The sequence below is a fragment of the Myodes glareolus genome, chromosome 26, assembly GCF_982192425.1.
Source record: "Myodes glareolus chromosome 26, mMyoGla1.1, whole genome shotgun sequence".
Classification (NCBI taxonomy): domain Eukaryota; kingdom Metazoa; phylum Chordata; class Mammalia; order Rodentia; family Cricetidae; genus Myodes; species Myodes glareolus.
Window position 1 is genome coordinate 40,599,567 of NC_142051.1, and position 17,120 is coordinate 40,616,686.

The 17,120-nt window shown below is 43.7% G+C and overlaps 1 protein-coding gene across 11 annotated transcripts in view; it reads left to right on the forward strand.

Annotated features, from left to right (window-relative positions):
• Positions 1-779: 779 nt before the first annotated feature.
• The window catches only part of Mybpc1 (myosin binding protein C1), a 78,848-nt gene continuing 62,507 nt past the window's right edge, over positions 780-17,120 (forward strand). For all 11 annotated transcript variants that reach the window (XM_087901914.1, XM_087901909.1, XM_087901912.1 and 8 more), the window contains exon 1: positions 780-929. In XM_087901914.1, the coding sequence (XP_087758040.1) occupies positions 905-929 (25 nt within the window). In that variant the 5' untranslated portion in view covers positions 780-904. The remainder of the gene's footprint in view (positions 930-17,120) is intronic.

Genomic DNA, 17,120 nt, shown 5'->3' on the forward strand with positions numbered 1-17,120 from the left:
CGCCCGGTCCTAATTCTACTTCTCCAGACCGGCGGCAATCGCTAAGCCCGTTTGCCACGCTCTGCGTTTGTCTAGTCTGGATGGACATTCCACGGAAATGGGCTTGAATCGCACGACTTTACGGTCGGTTTCTTTCCTGAGTGTCAGTCCTACCCACTTTGTAGCAGATCTCCTTGTCGTTCTTGTATATGCTGCAATCTTTTAAAAAACTGTTTCTTGAAAAATTGCAAATACAATGTATCCTTATTACACACCTTTGCTAGTCTTGGTAGAGAAAATGAAATGAGGTATGTAATCTGGAATTCAGTTTGACCAAATAACACTGGTGTAGAAATTCAAAACAAAAAATTTTATTCTCAGTAATTAAGAAATAAGGAAAATGAACAGCTAAGATGGGAATAAAAATGATCATCTTAATATATTTTTTCCCTTTCAAGTCTTAGTGAAAATTAAGAGAGAAGCCAGGCTCACATGGTATGATTTTCATTTATTTATTTTATCACTCAGAAAACCCCGTGCGCTGCTGAGTCGGCACACGCATCTGTCTGTCGGATAGAACAGAACAGGAGCGAGCACGAGGCTGCAGCCGAATTTAGAAAGTTAGAGGTGCTCGCATCTGCCACACGAGATGGACAGGAGATTCCTTCCAGCAGGCAAGGGAGCAGAGCGCAGACAACAGATGGGAGAAAGGTCCCAGAGCTGTCAGATTTCAGCATCCTTGTGCCGAAGAAGGGAGGCGCCAACGTGATTGATGCCCGGCGGCTGTATAAAAGCCTTCGCTATCCCTGCAGCTGCTTGTCACACGGACCCGCAGACCCGCACGGTCTCTCTGCTCTTCTTGGAGTTTCTGTCAACTGGTGCAGGAGGGAGAAAACTCTCGGGACAGTAACCTTTTATTGCGGTCATGCCAGAACCCACTAAGAAAGAGGGTAAGAACACACATAAACCTTCTTGTTATACTCTTTAATGATTATTTTGCCGTTTATTTTCAAAGAATTATCTGACTTTTTTTAAAAAAGCAAACTCTAAGACAGTAGCCTTATTGGGATGCAAAGATAAAGTTCTTGAGTGTGAACAGGCCAGAAGAAAAATATAAGACTATATAATCAACCGAGAAATGCCTGATAAAGTTTGTACAGCAATATTGATTCCAATGAGTACATGAAAAATTCTAGTCTTCGATTTTAAGAGGTCCTTAAAATGCTTAAATCAAAGATATGGACTGCTTGTGAGGAGGGTGCATTTCCAAGTTTATTCTCTTGCTTTGTTTCTGCAGTGTGCAGGGCTGGGGGCGTGGGCTGCCCTCTCAAACACTTCATAACTTTGGTCAAATTTCTAACAAGAATGTGTGATGTTATTTGTAGGTTTACTATTTCTTTCCCACAGGAAGGCATTCAAAATAAACAGAAGGATTTGATTGCTGCTTTGGGAGCTCGGCTTTGAAATTCTTGCTTGAAAAGAAAATCTCTATGATTCTGATTGGTAGATTGTACTCTCTGAGTTCTGCCATATTCAATTTCAAAACATGTAGCCTTAAAAGAACAATTAAGAATAAGAAAAGAAAAGAAAAGAATAGTCTTTATTAGAAGAAAATTTTCTCCTCTCTATAAAATATCAAATATTTTAAATTGCTAATTAATAATGTAAACAAACTGGTGTTAGTGATTGTGAAAATGCATGTTCATCACACAAATGCATTAACTAATTTTTAGTAGAAGCATCTTTTGTAAATATCACCTCATACTCTGGTTTCTCTTCAGATGATATAAATCCTTCATCCTTTTCTAATGATTACAGAGAAGAATACCTTTAAGTTTCAAGCTTCTTTGGGGATAATGCAAAATATACATATTTAAATCAAATCAGTTGCATTGGGGCTTTTTACTCTTACTTTTTTTCTTCTCTGCAGATAAAAGCACACTTGCATGCACGCCCAGATACATGCACACATGATTAGCAGAGAACATAAAAAAAAATTTTTTCATTTTTAATTCTTAAAAGTGCTTGTTACCGTTATTTTGAAGAGCTTTGCAAAAGATGCCACACGTTGAACATGAAGTCGAGATACTAAGCAAACGATGAAGAGGCTTTTAAGTATTTTTCTTTATGTAATTAGGTAGTCGGTGCTGACAGGTCGGGGTGATCAGTTACAGGTCGGCCCTACTTAGTGGCAGAGAGCATTGATGGATGAAGTCTTCCTCCCAAAATAACCACAGCAAATGCATGCATTAATATGGGAACTTAATCCCAACTGCGGGGAAGTGTGTCTACCTCCTGCTTATTTGTGATGCAAATGATTTGCATGTGTATTAAATGTCCCTTTTATCCCATGGGTCACTTGACTTGACTCTTTGGGAGGCTTCCTTGGGTGAAACACCTTTTATGATTCCAACGTGAAAACAGAAGATTATTTTAATTATTCTGAGTTCATTTGCTGTTTGCCATCCCAGCTGAGAAGGGCAAGGAAGCTGGAAGGTTAATAAAGTAAGGTTCTAGGCTGCAGGACCAATACAGTGAATTAAATGATTCTATTGGCTGGGCGCAGTGAGGTGTTGTGTTTGGTTTGGCAACTTGATCAAACCTATTCTACATTTAGAGAGAATGAACTTATCCAGCTAGGAAGAAGACCGTATATTTCTTCTTCTTCTCATATATATTTATATGACGTAGTTTATACATTTGAAAAATAAATCTGCATGAATGCTAAAGTCTCCACGAGTTTCTTTTGCTGTCAAAGTCCTTTTGATAGTCTGTGTGGGAGCCCCTCCGCCCAAGACAGTAATTTTATACCCATAGATTCTTTGCTTAGTTTAGATTTGGATGGTGGGAAGTGACATCCCCTCCCAAAGCATCACTGATATATTTAAAACCCATCGAGGAAGTCCAGAGATTTCCTCTTTTGAATTCCCTTACCAGCAGAACTGATTGCTAAAGGAATCATGTCCCGAGTTTGTCTCCGTGAATGTGCTGCTTTTGACAACCACATCCGAATGCGGTAATTCCTGTGCTGCCTCTGAAGCAGCTACGCCCTGTGGATGAGTCTATGTTAACTACGGTTGTCTGCGTTCCATCGAAGCTGCCATTCTGAAAGACAGTACCAAGAATAAAGCACGCCGTACTTCAGAACGACTTGTAGATATTCACCCAAAGAAGCAGTTCCTCCAGCCTTGGGGATCTCCCCCCTCCTTCCCTCTGGGGACGCCATGCACTGAACCTTGATAGGATCTGGCAAAGGGACCGAGTTTTCAGCACCTAACAGTACAAAGGACATCTCACTTCGCTGCCTCCAACCCACAGTGGCCTAATTCTGGGACTCTCACGTCAGCTCATCAGGGAGCGGGTCTTTCTAAGGAAAAGAAAGACAGGTGCAGCTCTCGACCTCAAGGAGGAAGCCTAGGGCCAAGAATTAGTCTATATGAAAATATTTTGGCTATCTCAAGGACTCCGTTTGGAAGCAGAAAGCATCTTTTTCCCCGGGTGGCGCTGGGGGGGGGGGTCAAATCCAGGGCCTCGTGCATGCTGGGTGTGTGCTCTGCTGTCGAGCTATGTCCTTGCACCGGACAGGAGTGGCGCCTTTGCACGGTCTCCTCGGCATTTCACCAGCTGCGCATGCGTTCCGTCCAACAAATGGATTATTCATCCCACGGACCTCTCCTACACTCTGCGTTCATATAGAATCTGAGGCCATTATGTTTCTCCCATCTGATGGTGAGAGAAGATGCCGAGAGGAGGCTTCAGCTGTTAGGAATCTCCCAGAGTGCCTTGCTAGTGAATTTATTTATGTATCAACTATTAATTAAGCACCGCTGTGGTTCATTAAGGGGGCTTCAGGCATTCAAGGGTAATTCTGCTCTGGGTCCTAACATGTGAAGAAACTAGTCTGCTGCTGGAAAATTTTCTTCTTCCTGTCAGAAAGAAACTATCAACCTGAAAATAAAGAAAAGTCAATAATGCCTCTTCTTGGGATAGAAGCTCTATTAGTTTATGATAATTCGGGGTTGGCGAGGTGACTCAGAAGGCAAAGGCACTTTCAAGACTGACAGCCTTAGTTCCAACCGAGAGAGCCAACCAACTCCTACAAGCTGTCCTCTGACTGCACATGCTCACAGTGGCACACACAGACACAGACACACAGACACAGACATAGAGACACACACACGCAGACAGACACAGAGACACAGACATGCAGACAGACAGACACAGACACATACATACACACAGACACACACACATACACACAGACACAGACACACAGATACACAGACACACACACATGCAAACACATAGACACACAGACATACACACACAGACACACACAGACAGACACAGAGACACAGACATGCAGACACATGGACGAACAGACACACACAGACACACACACACATACACACACACAGACACACGCAGAAACACACACAGACATACACACTAAAAAATAAGCAATAAAATCTTAAAAATAATAAAATAACCCTTAAACACATACAAATTAGTATACCTCTGCAGCGTGTAATAATGGAAGCCACTAAACCTGGCTCTTTAGAATCTGTATGTAATGATTAACTGTTAGATTCCCTGCAGCCTTGAAAAATTATTTTCTCACTCATTGAATCGAGGCCTCAACATGAATTTCACTTTTACCTTGTTGTATTTAAGGCATTATTGTATTTTGCATGCACAATTCATCAGAAGAAATCAATAGTTCCTTTGGGTCCTATGCATGGATCAGAACACCCGTTGAAGTCACTGTAGCTTTCTCCTCTTTCATGGTGGATCCTTTCTGGAACACTCAAGACACGGGGCAAACCCAGAGTCGTTTGGGACTGCCGTGGTAAAGGTGGATTCTGACAACTTCCAGAATCAAAGCCATGGCTTCTCTGCTGCGTCAACTTTGTAAAGCACCTGTTGGGTCTCCTTGGGTCTTTCTCGGTGGGAACAGGAGGAAACATGCTCACAGAGACATTTTTCAGCCTGGAAGCTTTCCTTACTTTCTCTACTTCTCTTTTCTGGTCCCGAGAAGGCTTTAAAGTTCTGCGGAATATAACAACCAATCTGAACCTAAACGGGCCTTTTAGGCCCTTCACCTCTTGCCTATTTCTGTTCATGACTCTGGGCTTAGTCATCCCCAGAAAAGGGAGCACAGTGATAGGACACTACCCTCTTGTGTTTACTCACTGACCTTCAGTTCCCACGAGCCACTGGATGTCTTATTTGAAGTTCCAAATAAACTGATTGGTGAAATTACACACACACACACACACACACACACACACACACACATCTTAAGTTAGAGATAAGCTAATGATTTATAAGAAACAAGCTAGAAGAATAGAGGAGAAAGGACACAGATTTTTTTTTAAATCAAGTTTTTGTCCATCTCTGCATGACATGTAGATCAAATGAACAAGAAGTGTACAAGCTATACTCTAAAGTGTGTTGGGATAACACGGGCCTATGCTCCCGGCGTTCAGGAGGCTGAAACAGGAGAACAAAGACACCAAGGCCAGCTCAGGCTTCTGATAAGAAGCTGTCTTGAAGAAGATGATATATGAATGACAAGAAGAAGATATATCAACAGGTACTATAGTGTTACCCCACACCCAGCCGCTCAGAAAAGAGCTGCCTTGGTGTCCGGGAGCTTTCACTATACAGGCTCAGGCTGTCTGTGTATGAACGGGTGCTCTGAGGAAATGTACCAGGGAAATGCACCGGGGAAATGCACCCTGGAGAGTCTTAATGCCCAGCAGAATTCTTCCTCAGTGCCTGCTTTTATGACCGTCTTACTGCACCTATTGGGGAGAAGAATAAAGGACCGAGCAATTCTTTCCTCTCAAGCTCTCTAAATAAAATGCTTTAAAAAAAAAAAAAACTATAGGAAAACAAACTGCGTCCTTGTTTCTCATCCACTGAGTCCAAAGAAGCCTCGCTCTTACTTCCAAGGCATTTGAAATAGCAGGGAAGTCAAGAGCAGGGTTTGGTAAAAACAGTCAAATGCCCTGCTCGCCTGGCAAGCTTGGGAAAGGGAACCTGTCAAGGATTTAGGTTTTCTCGGTGGCTTGCTTTCTTTTTGTCCTGAGACGTGACTCTGGCCTTGAAACGCTTTCGTTTCTGTTTAAACAGTGTCTCACTAGATAGCTCATGCTGGGCCCGAATCCACCTCCCTCTTCCCTCAGTCTCTCTAGTACTAGAAGTACAGGCCTGCATCATCTTTTCTGGGTTTCAAATATTTACTTTCAGGGTCCCTATGCACACACAGCTTACAGTAGCTCCTTCCTGATAGCAATTTTAAAGTCCGTTCATGGTGGAATAAGCTACGCAAACTGAAGTCATTTCCAAATAAATAGTTTCTGCAAAAATTTGAATGAAACAGTCTTCTGCAATACTCTCGCAAATCTATTCTTTTAAGTTTTAGGGATCTATGAGAAGCAGCAACTGAAATTAAAATATTGCTATTCTTTTACAGATGTAGGAAGCATTGCTTGTAGTTTTTCCTTAAATTTCTTATGACCAGTTTATTTTTAAAATGTCAATTTAGTCTTTTGGGGCCTGTACAGAAGACTTTAGAATTACAAAACATTCCCATTTTTTCCTAAACTCCTTCCTAAGTACCTCTGTGAAGCATCCATTTAGAGACACCAAGTGCTCTTGACCATCGGTAACTTCTGTGTTAACTCTAGTGGTAGGCCACATCTCTAGGTATACTTGTATGTGTTAGACAGGCAATATCAGGGTGAAGGTTCTAGCAATAAGAAATTAGCCCTGTCTTATCACCGCTCGATGCCAGTGCTCGATAGATGAGTTTGTTTTATTTTGTTTTTCTGAAACCCTTTGACTGGTTCAGAGTCCTGCATACTTCTGTTCAGTAGCTCCCCAGGAAGACAGTTACTAAATTGTGTATTCTGAGTTAAGTAAATTGTGAAGAGTTTAGTTTTTTTAAAAGAGTCATTTCCTCAAAATTGAGAACACAGTGATTAACAAAGATAAAACTATGAAAAAGAACGAAGTTGTTGCCATTTAATTTCCCAGAAGCAGCATGTTTATGTTTATTTCATAAACAGAAAGAGAATATGACCCCTGCTCCTATAGACTTTTTATTTTTTTATTTTTAGCAGACAGCCCCCCTAAATCAAAGTGATAATGCTGTCTCGTCCTGCCCAGGTCTGTTCTGGGTGGACAGAGTCAGCTTTAACTTACAGAGACTATGTTTGCACAGCCACACAGATAGACAGCAAGGCAGACGCCAGGGTGTTCTCATTCACAGGGCAGCGCTCCTAGAGTCTCTGTGTGCTTTCAGGACCAGCCTTTAGACCCACCTCACTGGGGCTGGTGCAGGCTGGCTGACTTGGCAGAGAGGAGATGAGGCTTGCTCTCCCAGGCTTGTCTCTCTCTCTTCAAATGCGCTCACAAGAAACTGACGGTAATCTGACTTACTCTGTGCCTTTCAAGTTTAAATCCACTTTGATGAGACTTTTGCCCTTTTACGCTCCCAAGAATCTTTTTCTAGGCCAGTTTGGCACGCAAATGCAACATTCAAAGTTACATTGCAAGTCAGGTGCTAGGTCTTACGATTAGTTTTGTTGATTTTTTTTTTTTTGACTTGTGTTTATCTATTTAGGCTAAACACTGTTCTTTTTTTCAAAATCACCCGAGTTGTTTCCAAATAGCATCAAACCTCTTTTTAATTAAAACTCCCTAGGAATTTTTTATTTATATCTTTGCCTTTTATAAAACTCACACAGTAATTGATGTTCTATTTATATCCAAAGTTCGCTTATTTATAGTATTGAGAATTTTAGTTTATTATGTTTGTAGCTGGATGTCTTTAAGATTGTCCTGTATAAATGCAGTCTCTTTTTTCTAATACATCTTAAATAATATACTTACTAAACATTACTGCATGACACCCACGGGACATTCTCGAGAGCTTTAATTCCTGCTGACCCATGTACTGAGTTCCATATACTTTCTACGCCTTGGTTCTCTCCTGTCTAAAATGTGATTAAAATAATACTGGGATCACAGGGTCTTTGCAAAAATGGAAATAAACCAGGTAAAGTGTTTGCAGCAAGACCACCACATAGCAGAACGCAAGCAGAGAGCCCAGAACTGGCTAAGACATTAAACAGCAAGCATGTGACCAAAGCTTTGCAGTTCCAACAGCATAGGCTGCGAGCCACAGTTTCCCCAGCCTTTGTCAATATCTATAACACGTGACCAGATTCATAACATGTGATCAGATAAAGGCTGCCTTCTGGTTTTGCTTTAGGTGTGTTTTGCTTTTGAGTCTTGCTATGTAATTTTAGCTAGCCTGTTTTTTTGTTTTTGTCACCCCCCCCCAGCCCTAGATGGCCTTGACCTTGACCTTGGTAGTCATCCTTAGGATGACCATTGTTGTCACTAGGAGTATGCCCTGGTGAAGTGAAGCATCTTAGTTGTAACTCAATTCCAAGTTAAAAAAAAAAAAGAATGTCTACACCCCAGGGTCTCTGTTGTGTTCCCACTGAAATGTGTGGTGTGGAGGGGTCTCCGGCTGTCAGAAAGAAAAGGACACCGAGCTGTTTCTTTATTGTTCCACTGTGTGTGTGTGTGTGTGTGTGTGTGTGTGTGTCTGTGTGTCTGTGTGTGTGTGTCTGTGTGTGTGTGTCTGTGTGTGTGTGTGTCTGTGTGTGTGTGTGTGTGTTTGTGTGTGTGTGTTTGTGTGTGTGTGTTTGTGTGTGTGTGTGTGTGTGTGTGTGTGTGTGGCGGTGAGAGTGGTAGTGGTGGTTTGGCCTTTCCCATTTGGATGAAAGCGTCACCTTGAATTGCTGAGTCTTTAGCTGTATCTGTCGCCAAAGTTGTGACTTGGGTTTGAGGGACACTGGATTTCTCTGTACACAGAGCTGTCTTCCTGACTCTGGATTTTTCTCAGGTAATTACATAAAGAGATAGTCTTGACTGCACGTGGATGTGACAAGCAGCAAATCAAGAGCCACTGTGTTTGTTGTTCTGGAATCTTCTTTTTATGACCCCCCCCCCATCTGGCATCAGGACTCTCTTTCCTCTATTCTTAAAAAGTTACCCAGAGTGAGCCCCCAGCAGGCACTTGGGAAAAAGTCTTGAAGAGGTTTATCCCATAACATCTGACTATAGAGGGAGTCAATAATGCAGGCCCCAGGGAAGGGCACAGAAAAGGAATTTAAAGAGAAAAATATTAGCAATCAAATCACTTGTGAAATAATCTTTTGATGTATACTCAACTCTTTCAACTTCTTCAAATTGAGTTCAGCTTTAGCCAACTGGCTGCCCCTATCTGGGTCTTTCTGACCTTCATTTCTTTGTCTTTGGAAACAGGAGATAAAGAAACAAGACATTGTCTTGGGTGAAACATCTTGTACTTGCTGCTATGTAAAATCTTGCAGTTGTTGTATATAAAAAAATGCCCGGAGCTTCATTCTCTTTCATTGTGGAATGGCGTCATGAGTTGAAACATGCAATTCAGACAGAAACACAAGCTAACCGAGGGGTTAAGAAAAGTCCTGTGGATTTAGGGATCTCCCATCAAGCTGAAGTATAAATCACTGAGATCTTCAGCATCCAGGCACTTCATCTATGGACTCTTGGAGTGCAGTCCTCAGCAACGTGTGCCCACAGCAGACAAATCTGGATTGCATGGGCTACGTCGTTCTAAAGAGCGGCTCTGTCTGCAGTGCTAAGGGGTTTGCTTTGTTCTAGAACCTGGTGATCTTTACCACTTCGATGAATTACTGGCGGGAAACATTTCTAAAATGTAACACACCTGTGCTTCAAAACAAATCTCTGCATTTTACAAGTGAATCAGTGGGATCTCGGTGTGGCGCTGTAAGTCTGCAATCCAGAAGTTCTGAGGGAGAGGCATGGCCAACCTTGGCTGCACAGTGGGTGTAGGGTCAGCCTGGGCTACACGAGATTCCATCTCTGAAAACATAATGAATGCATAGAGCACAGGGGATGGAATTTAACTTTGCCTTGTATTACAGACACTGTAGAACATGTTGTCCCGAGAATCCAAATGACTGGCTTTATGGAATCAATACCGAGTCATTAGCAGTTTTCCCGTTGCTCTTGGCTAGAAGGTTGCCGTGGATCATCCTGCCCATCACTGGACGGAATCCCCCTCCTGCTGTTAGGCATACAGGGCGATGGATCTCGCTGCCGCTGCCGAGGGTTTAGTGCCACCTTGGGAACGGCCAGCCTTTAAGAAAGCGTTTACTCTCAAGTCGTGCAAACACAGGGTAGGCGCCCAAGGGTGAGCACCCCCTTTGGTCTGTGTTTTGTGCTCACTCTAGGCTGTGTACGGGTTCAGGGGCTCAGCGAAGGACGCTCAGGGAGCTTGATGCAATGTGCTTTTCTCCCCAGTGACCCAGGTCCTTTTCAGGACAGCAGCTGTTATCTGGCTAAGAGAATGGCCAAGCAGATGAATTTTCGAGGCGGCCATATTGGGCCATATTATTCTTTTGTCTCTATCATTGTGCCCATAGAAAAGCAAGTTACTACCCCCAAATTCAATTTATAGTTTTGTTCTTTTGAGACAGGGTCTCCCTACATAGCATTGACACCCTTGGAACTTACTAGATAGACCAGGCTGGCCTTGAACTCTCAGAGATTGACCTGCATCTGCCTCTTGAGTACTGGGATTAAAAGAGTGTGCCACCATGTTTGACTACTTTTTTGAAAATATTTATTTTTTATTTTACATGTCTGAGTATTTTGTCTGCATGTGTATCTGAGCACCACAGGCAAGCAGTGTAAGGGGGTTGTCAGATTCCCTAAAACTGGAGTTACAGACAGTTGTGAGCTGCCATGTGGAGCTAGGTCCTCTGTAAGGCCAGCTTCACAGTTTTATCAGTCAAAGCTCCAAATGAAGTATATAACATGAATTTATTCACATTAAAAAGAACTTGCCCAAAATAGTTTTATTCTCATATACATATTTGGCATATATATTCAAATACATATTTATTTATGCTTGTATCTTTTTTTAAAGATTTATTTATTATGTATACAATGTTCCTCCTGTACACCTCCATGTCAGAAGAGAACACCAGACCATATTACAGATGGTTATGTGCTAGCATGTAGTTGCTGGGAATTGAACTCAGGACCTTTGAAAGAACAGTCAGTGTGCTTAACCTCTGAGCCATCTCTCCAGCCCCCTTATGCTTGTATCTTGCTATGTTGTCAAGGCTCAGCAATCCCCCACTCTCAACCTCAGGAGTAACTAGGGCGACTGGCACGCCCCTCTTAGTTATTGAAGGCACTGGCCAGTTTCTCATTGTTATTTTCGAACAAATGAAAAATCCAAAGATGTTTCACACATAAAAATACATAAACACGTGTGTTATAAGCTGTCAGAACGCTGATGTCATCACATGTTGTGTGTCCTATGGAAAACTTCACTACTTGTGAAAGAATGTGAATGAAAAAGATGCAAATGGTGTCTTAAAATTACAGGAGAAAAAAAAACCTTGATAGTCTAGACCCTCTAGAAGAGGCTTGGGGGCTCAGGAATCCCAGCCCATACTTTGAGAACTATTACCATAAATCAATGCTTGTTCATTTTTTGGTGACTGTAATGAATGTAGCCAATATTTCCCTAGATGGTAAGGCAAATGTCTCCGTGCAAACCATCTTTTATATTGAGGCCGCTGTCCAGGCAAATGAGGTTCCAAGTGGAGCAAGGACACAGTGCCAGAGCCCACTGTCAACAAATGCCTGGTGCCTTTTTAATGGGAAAAGAAAGAGGATTTGCTATGTTACCACAAGTAACCTTATTATAGTGGGCTATTAAACTCAACATCTTGGATGTTTACAATTTACAAAATAGACGCATTTTTTTTTTTCATTTTGAACGCAGAATGTTACCTCAAAAATAAGGAATACAGGCCAGCAAGGTTGCTCAGCAGGTAAAGGTACTTGCTACCAAGCCTGGGAACCTGAGTTTAATACCTGCGGCTCACGTGGTGGGCTGCTACCCTCTGACCTCCACATGTACACTGTGGTACCTGTGCACATGCAGATATGCACACGTGCACGCACACATACAATGTGTGCTTAAATAGTATAAATGACAAGTCTGAACACGGTGGGCCCCTCTTGTAATCCCAGCATTCATGAGGTGGATATGGAAGGAGTCAAGGCTTGCTTGGGCTACACAGTGAGGCTCTATCGCAAAAATAAGCAAATGAACCATACCATTTGTCCTCAAAGTCACATTACCAAAGGATGGCTTTGGAAGATTCGTTTTTCAAAAGCGTCCCCAGTAGGGTACAGAATAGAAGCTGGAAGAGACATGTAGTCACAGCAATCAAGGAGAGCAACTTCTTACGTGTTCTTTCTGCCTTCTCTACACCCATGTGGCGTAATTAATTATGCCCTCCATAATATAAAAAATTAAGTGACATTCTAGCTGAGGCACCACAGAATACTTCTAACGATAATGTGTTGTTTAAATATATGACAATATAAAATACAATAATGTAATAATAGTTTTGTGACGTGAAGCTTTCCTGTAGGCAGAGAGCCTTTGACAAAGAGAGAACTTGGCTGAGTTGTGTCACATTAGTGGACAGACGCATACGGTCAGAGGACTTGATACCACCAAGAGTTAAGATCCCCCACCTCCCAAGTTACTGACCACAGAACCCTTGGCACTGAAAGCGGCAAGGGCTTCCACTGGAGAAAGCCATACCATTTATGGAGCCTCTGTTCCCGGTGTTTCTTTAGCAGCTGAGGGCCACGTACCAGGCTGCCTCATCGCTGCCACCGGTGCCCGTCAGTTAGAACGCCTGGGCACAAGCTGTGCAGGCATGCCATTGGTGGCATACCTGTGCTTTTTACAGTAGGTGACCGTAGGAAAAATCCACCAGAAATAGATCAAGCTTTTGAAAGCATTTCAGCATTGCAGAGGAAGGGAGGGCTGTTAGGAATCAGAAAAGATCAAAGGCCCGTCGTCCTGGTCTAGGAAGCCAGAAGTCAGTTTCGTTGCTGCTGCAGAATCCTGCTCATTTTCATGTTGTTCACTAAAATATTTGCCCCCCGCAGCTATTTCTTATTCTTTCTTCTTCTTCATCTTCTCCTCCTCTTCCTCATCCCCTTCCTCCTCACCCCTTTCTCCTCCTCCTTCTCTTTCTTTAGCCAAGTACATAACTCTGCTTTTCCATACAACCTTGTAGGCATGTTTTCTGGTAATGGGTGGATACAGAGAGAGGGGACAAAAATCTGCCTTTATCCAGCTGGTCCACAAAGCTCAGACTTCATCTTTGGGCTTTTAAGTACGCAGACCTTTCGGGGCATCATTAGTCAGTATCTGTTTGCTTGTATAAGATTTAGAGTTTACCAAAGGACTTGCCAGTTGGTCATTACTACACAGGGGACCAGATATCAACATACCTGCCAGGGCAGACTGAGGGGTTTTTGCCTAGACATTGATGGGGCAGATTCCTTGGTTCTAGTGATCTTTCCAGCCTGGATTTTAAAGGGGGCAGATTCCTTAGAAAGGGAAGGGGTGCGTTGTTCCTGAGAGCCAAAACCCCAGCCGCGGTTGCTCTCCTGCCCTTGTTAAGAAACGCAAGACGTGTGCTGACAGTAAGATGAAATCTAAAAGATGGGTTTGGGCGGATGCCCGGGAGCCTCGGCCAGCGGGAGGGCCAGCAATGGAAGACATAGTGTTCCCTGTGGGTAATGCAGCTGAAGAAAGCTGCCCGCGGAGCACCAGGGGACAGTTCTTGATTTCTTGGCAGGGAGGAGAAGGGGCTTTTGTGCGGGTAGGAATGGCCTGCCAGTCAGCTATATTTACAGAGCACCTGCTGTGTGGAACTTGGAAAGGAAGAGAAGACGGGCCTTGTCCTCAAGAAGCTTGTGACCAAAGACGGAAGAAAGGTCCCGGGCTACTGTAAATGTTTTAGCATTTGCAACCATCTTTGAAATGGGAGAGGAATGGGTGACCTTTGGGGTCCGAGCTAAGTCCTGTAGCTCAAAACTGTGGGCTGTGGGCCTGCAGGAGCAGCCGAGCCTACAAGCCTGTTAGAAATGCAGAACTCTGAACTTGGCACTGACCTCCAGTCAGGGTCCACGGTTTGGTCGGATCCTGGGCACACAGCAGTTTCTAAAGCAGTTTCCAGAGTCCGTGGAAGCAGTGAGCCCTCAGTGTGTAGGACAGAAAGACGAGGAGCAAGAAATTCAATACTAACAGATAAATCATTTACCTAGGAGTTCCTTAAAGGTGGAATTTTCTCCCTCAGACACTTTCTTAAGCCTTTTATTATTATTATTTATTATTTTATTATTGTTATTAATGAATGGTTACCATAGAAGCAGTCAGTGACTTTGGGGTGTGTGCAAATGATTTTAGTGGCAAGACTGAGCATGACAGGGTTTGAGAGAGAGAGAGAGAGAGAGAGAGAGAGAGAGAGAGAGACATCAATCATTATAGTTAATGTTAAAGGACACCCTACAGGGGCGCTGGAACTTTGGGAATGATTCACTTTCCAAATCAAGCCTGCTTGGCTATCACCACTCCTGGTCACCTACTACCTTCAAGTTACACATAGCCCCGGTGGGAATGATTCACTTTCCAAATCAAGCCAGCTTGGCTATCACCATTCCCGGTCACCTGTTACCTCCAAGTTACACATGGCCCTGGAAATGACAGGGAGGTTTTTTTTTTTTTCCCCCGCTTCCCCTTCCTGTTTCAGCACAATCAGTGGCTGGTTGATGATTGATCCACTTCTCGGACTTTGTGGACTGCAATGCCAACCGTGAATTGTACTCAATTCAGTAATAGTTTCCATTTTACAGTTAGGGTGCAGCGGGTGAGCACCTCCGTGCTGCTCCTCAGTCCAGAAAATTAGACAACTCAGCAGGTGGCACGTGTAGACGTCTGTTTCTCGTTCAGGTGCGACCAAGGACAAACGATGGTAATTAAGACCAGGAAGTGTTGACGTGTAGACACGGTGATTCTGCTACCTCATCCCTTCCTGCCATCCTCCCTGAGGTGGAGGCTCTGCTGTTAGTTCCATTTCCTCCTGAGGAAACTGAGGCACGTTCCCAAGAAGTTACGTGACGTTGACAGTGACCGATATGATGCGAGGGGAAGGTGAAGTAATAATATTGGAAAAACCTGTCAGCTTATTTCTCCGGCCTCCTTCAGAGCACCCGAGAAAGTAAGAGCAGGCCCTGCTACAGAGCATGAACTCCTGGTTAGCCTGATGGGAAAGGAGGTACGATGGGAATGGAGTCTTGCTTCCTTCTAGATCCTAGAGGGGAGAAAGTACGGAGCCCAGCTTCTCTGCCTGAACTGTGGGGCCCGACAGGGTTTCTGTTCCCATGTCGAAAGGGGATAATCATAGGTAGGGACTTACTAGCGTTAAGAATGTCGACATAGGTTAGCCCTAAATGCAACAGGAGACAGCAAGTTGTTGTTTACTGGTTGACTGCAAGGCGACAGTCTTTCTGCGTTCTTTAGAGGGCGCATTTCCTCCCCAAGCAGGCAAACAACTTTCGTTTCCACTTCAGGCATGTCTTAGCCCTCGTGTCCTGAAATGTCTCCGTGGTTTGGACAATCGGCTACAGCTGGCTGCTAGGGCAGTGACCTCCAGATTAGAGGCGGTTGAATTAAAGTTCTTAAATTCTCGTGTGTGTGTGTGTGTGTGTGTGTGTGTGTGTTGGCCTGAGGCATTGGGCATGGATCCTTCAGACACAATGGAGATGGACAATTTATATTCAGGGCGCGTTTACGGCTCCAACATCCAAGACGATTCTAATTAATCTGGTTAGAATTCACTCGAGGCCCCACTTGGGATCCGAAAGAATTCTAGCTGTCCTTAGGAAATGCACCTTGTACTGTGTGTGGCAGTGCATGCTTGGGGTCCCAGTACTCCGAAGGCTGAGGCAGAAGGATTGCAGTGTATTCAGGACTGGTCTGGGCTACACAGAAAGTTTGAAGCTAGCCAAAGCTACCTAGAAAGATCTGGGCTCCACCACAAAACTGAGAGCATACTATCAGGCTGATTCAGCTTGAAAGCTTTTACACAGCCACCCACGAAGCCTTTCTCCATTCTTTTGCTACTTAGTTTCCTATATATTTAATGTGTTTTCAGCAATACGTGGAGACGCCAGGGAGGTAAACAGCATCCCTGACAATATTTAACTGGGGACGGTGGATACAAGAACACCAAGACTGCTAGAAAATAACGAAATCATAGTTGATAAGTAGGATATTACGATGTGGTCACAGAATGCCAGGGGGATAGGGAAGAACAGGATGTCACAGCCCAGAGGGCCGGCAAAGGAGAAAGAAAGAAAGAAAGAAAGAAAGAAAGAAAGAAAGAAAGAAAGAAAGAAAGAAAGAAAGAAAGAAAGAAAGAAAGAAAGAAAGAAAGAAAGAAAGAAAGAAAGAAAGAAAGAAAGGACAGAAAGACAGAAAGACAGAAAGACAGAAAGAAAGAAGGGCAAAGCCTATGCAAGGAAAACAGTGAAGTAGGGTAGACCAAGTCAGATCCCACCTAGTTCTGTCCTCATAGTCACAGGAACGGCGGAAGTCTCCCTGGGGAAAAAGAACGAGACAGTGACCTTCAGAGACAGGAAGGCCAGAGGATGGACAGAGACTAGAACTCCAGAATAGGATGGCTCCAGTAGGCACAGGACAAGGAAGAGCGAGACGATGTAACAGTGGCTTTGAGTGTCTACCTGGAGAGAGCAGCCCTAAATATCAGCCCTAAGCCAGTGGGGAAGAGACCTTCTCGGGTAGAATAGTGGGATGGGATCAGGAGTACAAGAAACAGCTTCTGCATCCGTGGGGAGGAGGGAACCGGAGACCGAGAGCACGGGCTGTAGAAAGAGTCAGGAAGAGCTTCCTTGGGCATGGTGCAGCCATGGCTCTGACCAAACGACAATGTGTCAGAGAAACTGGCTTCTGCTCACTCTGGTCCTCTGATCCTCCTCTGTGTGCCTCGCCCAGAGCCAATACAAGGTTTCCATTCCCACACTCTGATCTCTGGAAATGATAAGGCTGAGGCTTTCACCTCCCAGTGGACGACAGCAGCGTTAGTGATCTTTTCCAAGGTGTGGTGAAGATGTGGAAGCATACTGTCAATGGCATCTAAAGG